The sequence below is a fragment of the Ovis canadensis genome, chromosome 1, assembly GCF_042477335.2.
Source record: "Ovis canadensis isolate MfBH-ARS-UI-01 breed Bighorn chromosome 1, ARS-UI_OviCan_v2, whole genome shotgun sequence".
NCBI lineage: Eukaryota > Metazoa > Chordata > Mammalia > Artiodactyla > Bovidae > Ovis > Ovis canadensis.
Window position 1 is genome coordinate 102,656,132 of NC_091245.1, and position 9,213 is coordinate 102,665,344.

The following is a 9,213-nucleotide window of genomic DNA, read 5'->3' on the forward strand; positions in this document are numbered from 1 at the left end:
AGGATTCAGGAGTTCCTTATTTCACACACTCTCCAGCCTGTATCACCACCACACTGACTTCTTAGAGCAAAAGTCCTACCCAAAGCCTCCTGCATCTCCCTGAGAGATGGATGCTGCAGGGAGAATGGTGGCAGGGAGGGCAGCAGAGCAGCTGGAGGCAACAGTATGTTTTCTTATAGGATCTGTCATATCACTTGCTCTTACTTATGCAATTAGCTACTTCACACCATAGCCCTTCCTAGCCTTTACTCTTTGCCTCTAATGGACCTGGAGAGCACAGGCAGCCTAAGCCTTCACCTTTCTCCTGCCACCTGAGGCTTCTCCCAGCAGAGGTTCTCTAAGCATTTCTGTCCATTGCGTACACCGGGTATTCTCACAGGGGTCTGTAACTCTCAAAGTTAAGGATCATTGCCTTGCAGCATGCTCTTCTTTTGAATTAGGGAAACAGCCCAGCAAAGGACGTAGGGAAATTAGAGTATCTCAGGAACCAAAATAGGGAGTGTAGAAGTGCTGCCAGAATGTCTGTGGGTCCAGATTTCTCTCAGCTTAGATGAGATCGTGTCTGAAATGAAAGAGAGGAGGGGTAGAGAGAGGATTGGGCAGGATGATCTCAGGAAGGTTCTCTAAAGCAGGAGTAGGCAGGTGAATAGAGCTGAATTCTTCTTGAGAGTAAAGCAGTTCACCAATCATCCCACCATCCTGGAAATTCCTGAGCCGCCTCTCTATAACCTAAGAAGTTGTTAAGGTTAGAACTCTGAAAAGCACCTATGAAATCTGAAGCCTCCATTTTTAATTACAAGAGGCTATGTTGCTGGCATCCAGGCATTTCATCTGATTTCTGGAATTTCTGCTTCTTTCTGCTGGTCCCTGGGGCAGAGGCAAGGGCATTGGGAGAGGAGACTGAGAAAAAAAGATTAAAAACCAACAACTGATCCTCTGCTTCCTGAATCAGGTGCATTAGAGTTACTGAGAGAAGGTGAGGATCAACAACTGACCTCAGTTTTCCTTAAGAGTTGGTCAGAGTAGGTGGGGCGGAGGATGTCCCCTGGATTTTACCTTTCTCACAGGTCAGTTCCTGCAGCAGAGAGACCCTGGGGAAGCGGGTAGTGAGAGCAGACAGTGACTGGAGCTGTACGACAGTGTCGTGGAAAGCATTTGGCTTTTGAGTCAGACAGCCCTAAGTTCAGAAGCAGCTCCCTTACTAATTAGCTCTGTGTACTTGAGCATGTTACTTAATCTACTTGACCTTTAGTTCCATCAGCCAAGATTCCCTATCTTATAGGGTTGATGTGAGGATTAAATTAGAAATCCTACATATAACCGCTGACATAAAATAAGTGTTATTTCTTTTCTATCTCCACGGCTGTCACCCCAGGGGAGAGCTGGCATTGGATTGCTTGTGATGTGGACCATAACATTCCTACACATACACACATACCACTTGCCCAGGTCTTTGGTTGTCGTCACACACTTGTCCACACACAGACACATACCACCCCAGCCCCCCAGCTAAAGCAGCCTTTCCAGACAGGTGAGGTAAGCAGTTGACTTACTGATGATGGTACAAGCTGTGGTACAAGTGCTCATCCCAGTAACCTTGTTACAGTAATTAGTGTCGCTTATTGAAGGTGTTCTGGAAAGGCTGTATCAGGAGAGCAAGGGGTGGTAGTGGGGGTGGGGGAGCCCCACAGGCATTTCCTCTGGGTTGAATGTGTTTTTTTGGGGGGATAGTTTTCTCACCTGTGCTGGGGAGGCCCTAGTCTACACCTAGAGTTATAACATCTGGAGCTGTGTTGTCTAATACAGTAGCCACTGGCTACATGTAGCTATTGAACACTCGAAAGATAGCTGGTGTGACTGAGGAGTGGGATTGAAAATTTGTTTCATTTCAGTTAATTTAAGTGTTAAAACCAATATTTAGTTATGGAAAACTTTTTTTGGCTACACCTACATGCGGAATCTTAGTTCCCTAACCAGGGATTGGAACCATGCACCCCTACAGGGGAAGCACAGAGTCTTAACCACTGGCCTACCAGGGAAGTCCCTAGAAGACTTTTAATATAGTTGGAACAACTTGGATGTATGAGTTGATTTTTTCAACAGTGAATTTTATGAAACCTAAATACAGATCAGGTATTTCTGGCGAAAATTTAGTTACCAAATTGGAATGTGCCGTAAGTGTAAAGGATATACTAAGTTTCAAAGGCCTAGTATGAAAAGGTAATGTGAAATATTTCATCACTCATTTTTATATTGATAACATGTTGAAATGATCAAAGTTTGGGTACACTGGGTTAAATAAACTATAGTCTTAAAATTAATTGTATCTGTTGCTTTTTTTTTTTTTCCAATGTGATACCAGAAAATTTGAAATCACCTAAGTGACTCACGGGATTTCCCTGGTAGCTCAACTGGTAAAGAATCCACCTGCAATGCGGGAGACCTGGGTTCAATCCCTGGGTTGAGAAGATCCCCTGGAGGAGGACATGGCAACCCACTCCAGTATTCTTGTCTGGAGAATCCCCATGGACATAGCAGCCTGCGGGGCTACAGTCCCTGGGGTTGAAAAGAGATGGACATGACTGAGTGACTAAGCACAGCACTGCACAAGTGACTCTCAGTCTGTCTCTCCTGGGCTGCTCTGGAGGCCGTGGGGCGCAGGCAGCAGCAGCTCCTGATCTAGACACACGTCGTCTGTTCCACACTGCCTCAGGGAGGGGGTGCTTCCCAGAGCAGATTTCCCAGAACCGCAGTGCTGCTTCTGCCCTTTTCTGCTTTGCAGTGTGCACAATTGAAACGAGAACTTCTGGCACCTATCCCCCAAGTCCCAGTCTAACAAGCAGCTGGTAGAAGATTTTGGAGATGGGGGAAGAGGGACGTGCCCCAGGGGAACCTTTCTGGTGTCTTACAACCTGGAGAGGAGAGGTTGCTGCAAGGCTAAGAGAGCTGTCTGTGCATGGTGGAGGGCAGGGTTGGAGGCTCCAGGGTACTCAAGATTGCCTGATTCCCCAGCCTCACTCTCCAAACTGCTGGGTTTCACAGTCACCTCTGCGTCCTCTCCACCCCACCCCCACATTCCCACCTCGGCTCCACTGAAGAGTTTGCCTTCTGGTGAAGTCTGGCTGCCTTCATACAGCGCCAGCTTCTCTCACCTGTCAGGGATAGTTTGGGCTGGGGGTCTTCTAATGAGTAGAGTCTCCCCAGAGCAAGGACTATGACTTCAGGAATGGCTTGGAACCCGATGATGCTTGTGGATTGTTGGGTGAGGCATGGGTGGGGGCCCAGAAGATGGAGGGGAACTGAGGATGCTGTGCAGATGCTGCTGCAGAGAGAGAGAGGGAGGGAGAAAGAGAGGCTCCCCGGGACCTCGTGACTCTCCACTTCTCGGTCCCTCCTCCCAGCTCCTTTCCTCTCCTTTCACTCCTACCCTTCCTTTGATGCTGAGGCTGCTTCTACTTCTCTTGAGCTCTCAGCATCTCCACTTTTTCTGACACTGCTTTGCCCTCTCTTTGAAGCACACTCAGAGGCAGTCAGCATCTTCTCCTCCCACTCCACCTCAGCATCTGGGGTCTCGATAAGGACAGCGGAAAGGCATGTAGTTCCTGCTGCTCCTTCTTCCCTCCACTTTTTTCACTAGAGCTCGCAGTGCCCCTCCCACCTTGCTCCTCCAAACCTAGTCCTGTTGTGTTCTGGGTCTCTCTCCTTTGACAGCTGCAGATTCTCGTTCTGTGGAGGTTCTCTTGCTTTCCACCAAGGGCACTAGGGCTCTGCACAACAGGAACAGTCGGGAGATTGAACCAGAATGAGAAAGAAAGGGGAGGAGCTGGGTGTCCTGGGTTGGAATTTTTGCAGAGGGATCCTTTGGAAGGCAGAGACTCTCTCCTCCAACTCTGGAAATGGAGCACACAGAGGAAAGGGCTGACATGAAAATGGCCTGGGGGTGCTGATCTTTTCAGGCTTGGCGGCAACGCTTTGCATAGACCTTTGGCTGTCAGGCTTGTTAGATTCAGGCAAGGTCATTGTTACAGGCTTAACAGGCAGGCAGAGGGGCGGGAAGCGGGATTCTGACAGAAAGAAGGGGCGGAAAAGACTGAAGTAAAGAAAACTGAGCCATCACATTTAGTTGTGGCTGCCACTGTCTTGGCCTTTAGATAGCAGGTTTAATGATGTGGCAGCAGCTTTAATGATATGATGGGGGTGGGGGGCTCATGCAGACCCCGTGCCAGTGTGTAGTCTGTGCCCCTCCCCCCAATCCCCAGTACCCCGTCACATCCTCTTCTCTCTAGCTTGAGGTCATTGGCCCTAGTTCCTTGTGCCTAGAGAGGGGATAGAGCAGCGGGAGGGAGAGAGGGACACCACCTGGGTAAGGAGCAGACTCCAAGAAGCAGTTGCACTTTCCAGCCCCACCCCTGAAGTAGCCTTATCACTGTGGTTGGCAATTGGCGTTGGTTATTCAGGGTATGTGTAAGTGTGTGTGGAGTTTAGGCTGGCAGACTGGAGGGTTATAGGTCCTGCTTTGTATGTGGTGTGCGGGGAGGGCTGGGCTGACTGCAGGATCTACACCTTCCGTTTCCTGGGACTCTCAGGGAGGAGATGACAATGCTATCCTTAAACTGCAAAAGCCTGAGGAGACAGGCTATGAGGAGGCAGCATCTGCTGCTGGCGTGGTGTGGCAGAAAGTGGGGAAAATCTGGGCCGTTTGGGATGAATGTCCAGTCCAAGCAGCCTTGGTTCTCTCCCACTGTGGTATCTGAAGCTGGCCTAGATGAGGCCCCACTGTGGAAGGAAAGGTCAGAAGAGCTTGGCAGTGACCCGGTTACCCCCAGAGTTCTTATCCCCAGAGGTCCGAGGTGCCACAAAGTCGAAGGTCACGTGATGTTTGACCCGGCCTTTGCCTTTGCTCCAAAGGGCGATGAGGCCAAAACAGAGGGTCACCGAGGTGAGGAAGGGGAGGAAGCCAACCGCCAGCACCATAGCTATACCTTTGCTGTCCAAGAAGAATGGCCCTGGGATCCCTGGCGAGGTGATGTTGGGGTCAGAGAGAGTGCCATTTGGTGGTTCAACTTGGATCACTTCCAGCCAGGTCCTCAGGGAGTCATTCCCTGCCACGTTGCTGACCACACAGACATAGGCCCCTCTATCCCGGAGTTGCACAGAGCGGATCTCCAGCGTCCCATCCTGTAGGACCCTCACTCTCCCAGCCTTCCCCAGCCGAACCCCCTGAGGCCTCATCCAGGAGACAGTGGGGGCTGGGTCCCCATCTCCAGAGCAGGAGAAAACGGCATGCCCCCCCTCCTCGGCCATGACCCAGCGCGGCCCGGATTTTCGGATCAGGGCTGGTCGGCAGGTGAAGTGCCCTGGAGGTAGGATGTCTGAAAACTCCCTCAAGCTCTTCCCCTGGACGTGCTGGGGGCCAGCACAGGCAGGTGGGGTGGAGCCAAAGTCCAGGCGGCGGCGGAGCCTGAGCAGCCAGAGGAGGCGGCAGTCGCAGGTCAGGGGGTTACCTGACAGCCTCAGGGTGACCAGTTTGTCTGGAGAAGGGAAGGCTGTTTCCTCCAGTGTCTGAAGGGCGTTGTCTGCCACATCCAGGAGGTGGAAGGCTGTCAAGCCATGGAAGGCGTGGGCCGCGATGGAGGTGAGGCAGGCACCCGACAGTCGGAGCTCCTGGAGCCGCACCAGGGAACTGAGCCTGCGGGCTGGGATGGCTGAGATGGGGTTCCGAGAAAGATCCAAGGCCCTGAGGAAGCTCAGGTGGTGCAGTGCTTGGAAGGGCACCGAGCTCAGGTTGCAGTGGGTGATGGCCAGGGTGCTGAGATTGAGCCCGCCCAGGCTCCCTGGCTCCAGAGCCTCCAGAGCTGGCCAGTGGCGGATCTCCAGCTCCCTTAGCTGCCCCAGCCCCCGCAGCGCCCCCGCTGGCAGCCTCCCGATGTCCAGTTCTCGGAGCCTTAGGGCCCCCAGTGCTGGAAGGCGGGCCAGGGCTGGGCCAGGCACAGTGCTGAGGTTGCAGCGCTCCAGGGTGAGGGTGCTCAGTTTGGCCAGCCCAGCAAAGGCTCCCGGAGCCACAAACACCAAGTGGTTGTCCCCAACCTCCAGCTGCTGGAGGCTGCCTAGCTCCCTGAAAGCGCCATCAAGGAAGAGGACGATCTGGTTGAGGCGAAGGTCCAGCAGTGTGAGGGAAGACAGGCCCGCGAAGACCCCAGGCCCCATGATTCGCAGCCGGTTGCCCTGCAGCCTCAGGGTGAGTAGGCTGCGCAGGCCGTGGAAGGCCCCTGGCTCCAGGGTGGACAGCTGGTTGTAGCTCAGGTCCAGTTCCCGGAGCTGGCCCAGGCGGGACAGCATTCCCTGCTGAAGCCCCCATAGGCGGTTTCCACTCAGGTCCAGGAGCTCAGTGTCTAGCGGGAGTCCCCCCGGGACAGCCTCCAGTCGTCGGTGGGCGCAAAGCACTGCCTGGGGTTGGGAGGTGCAGTCACACACAGCAGGGCAGTTGCCACTGCTTCCCATTGCCGGCAGGAGGAGCAGGAGAAAGACGGGGGGCCATGGGGGCCAGGCTTGCTTTGGAGCTGTGGCCACAGCCATGCCCTCTTTGCTCCTGGAACAGAGGATGACATGGCCCTTTTTGGAAAGTGGCTCAGATGATGGGTACTATGGATTTCCCTGAGCCTCCGTAGAGGAGAGGGATTGAGCTACCTGTCCTAGTGTGGCCGGGTAGTGTGCAGTACGCTCCCTGGAGACTCCTCTCTGGGGACTCTCTGCTCCCCTCCACCACCCCTGGGTAACAGGCCGAGTGCTTACTAGCTCTTGGAACCCTAGCCCAGTGGGGAAGATTTTATGGGAACAGGACAGAAAGAAGCAGGGAAGTAACTTTTGAGTTACCCTCTGTCTCAGAGATCCAGAAATACCCAGGTCCCTTCTCTCGAGAGCTGCTCTCCTAGTCTCTGCCCTGTCCCTCTCTGCCCACCCTTCTCTCATTCATCTGCCCACAGCTTTGTCTAAGGCTTATGGGGGTCATACCCCTGGATCCTGATCAGAGAGAGGCCTCACCTTGACTAAGTCATCCAAGCCTGGGAAGCATGTGGGCCTCAATTCGGCCCCCCAAGCTCCACTCACTGCCTCTCTGCCTTCCTCCAGCCTGGCCCAGGGCCCGAGGCCCCAGACTAACATGAGGCAATCTCCCCAGAACGCCTTATGGATGACAGCCAAGCTACACATTAAATGTGGCAGAGGATGCAGGGCACACGTGAATCCCTCACCAGAGCCCCAAGGGCAGCCCACCTCCTCTGTAGATGACATTGGGTATAAGGGACCCAAGAGAGGCCGAGCATTGTTTGCTTGGTCCTCAGACTTAGGCTTCTCTCATGCCCCTCTGTGGTGTTTTGATTCAAACCCCATGTGGGAGTCTGAGAGAGATCTCTTGTTGCCTTTGGCCTCTGCCGCCTGAGAAAGGCACAAGAGACACACCGGGAGCCAAGGAGGCCCAGACGAGTGAGGAGGGACAGTGTCTGACCAGATACTGTGGTGGGAGTAAGCAGGCCCTTGGCTGGCATAGGAGATCTCGGCACAGGCTGTGTGCCCAGTCTGTCAACTTAAAGTAAGTTTCTGGGTGCCAGGTGCCTGGGAAAAATTAGGAAGATGGTGACTGTGATGACCACTGGCGGCTGAATGAGGTGACAGAGGAGAGAAGATGCCATGGACCCCCCCTGTTCAATGACCACTGGGACCCCAAGAGAGGGGAAGTACTGGAATTGGTAAGAGATGGCTGCAGAGACAGGGCGAGAGTGAATTAATGCTCCCTGGGAGGCAGGATGCCTGGGTTTCTTTCTAGAGGCAGATCCCAGTCACTTTTGACCTTTCAGACTTCTGACTTTCTGGGCCCTATGAGGTCAGCTTTCTACCACATGGGCCATTTTCTCCCAGGTGGGACTTAGGAAAGACAGTTTAGGAGTTAGTGTGATTTTTTTTCCCCCTTTATTTCCCACGCTATCCCCCCTTCCACAAGGATCATTCAGGTGGCTACCCTACAGCTATTTCAGAGGACCACAGTAGTTCAGGAAAGAGGAAAGAGGCCGAAAGAGCAAGGGACGTGGGACACTGTTCTGAGGCTTGGGCATGAGAAAGAATGGCCCAGCTGGGGCTGCTGAGCAGGCTCCTCTGTTCCCTATCCCAAACTAACAGGTATGGATGGCATGCTAAGAATTCTCCAGGGAGCAATGTCCCAGCTTCCCTCATCCCTGGCCTCCCTCCCCCAGTGCCTGTCCTGGGTAGTCCACCTGACAGCTAGCTCTTTATCACTACTGCTGCAGTTCCTGCTCTTCCTTCTTTCCTGCATTCAGCAAAAGTGCGGTGAAGCGTGTAACCCAGCTTTCCCCCTTCCCACTCTTGTGAGCATCTTCTTAGTCTCCAGAGCCTGCCAGCCAGGGGCTGGCAGGTCCGGCCCCATTCTCTTTAAAGGTAGCTAATGTAATCACAAGCTTCCTTTGCTAAGCTCCGTGGGTATGGGACTGGCTCCCAGCCACTTTGCAGGAAGAGATAGGTGTCAGAACCACTTCTTTCTCTCCTCATGTGGGCTGGGGTCCAGGGGCATCACCCTCAAGAAGTAGGGGTCTTTCTTCTTGTCTCTGTGTGCCAGTCCAGGGACACATTTGATACTGGACAGCCTCTTTAAAGCAGACCTGAGTGAAGCATGGGGAACTACACCGGGGGCAGGGGGGCTCCTGGAGGAAAGATCTCTGGAATATCCACACTGACTGCAAAATAATCCTTCCCAGAAGTAGAGCGCCTGGGAAATGGAGGGAGAGCTCCTTGGAGTCCTTTTGCCCAGGGGCACCTGGGACATCTTACTTTTCCCATTAAAGTCCTAAAGGGCCAAGATCAATGGTGGGCTGGGGGCAGAGTGGGCACAAACCCTCTAGCCCTTGTGGGTCTGGCCTTGTCTCTGAGCATGTTATGGAGAAGGGCAGCTGCAGCTCCAGGACAGGAGGTGGGGGCACTTACCGGAGAAGCCGGAGGGTGGCATCAAGTTGGGCACCGCATCTGTCCAGGGCTGGGGGCCTGTCCCATTCAAGCTGCCCCTCGGCCCGCACCTCCCCGTGTGCCTCACTCCCCGCCTGCCCGCCTGCCCGCCTGCCGGGCGCTGCTGCTATTGCTGCTGCGGCCGCTTGCTGCCAAGACCGAGGTAGAGAGAAGAGCCAGAGAGAATTTCTCCTTTTTTTTTTC

At 53.8% G+C, this 9,213-nt stretch overlaps 1 protein-coding gene across 1 annotated transcript; it reads right to left on the reverse strand.

The window, feature by feature from the left end:
• Window positions 1–4,118: 4,118 nt before the first annotated feature.
• LINGO4 (leucine rich repeat and Ig domain containing 4) lies at window positions 4,119–7,566 on the reverse strand. Its single transcript, XM_069542407.1, has one exon. The coding sequence runs from the start codon at window positions 6,574–6,576 to the stop codon at window positions 4,792–4,794; it is 1,785 nt and encodes a 594-aa protein (XP_069398508.1). The 5' UTR covers window positions 6,577–7,566; the 3' UTR covers window positions 4,119–4,791.
• Between the last annotated feature and the right edge of the window lie 1,647 nt (window positions 7,567–9,213).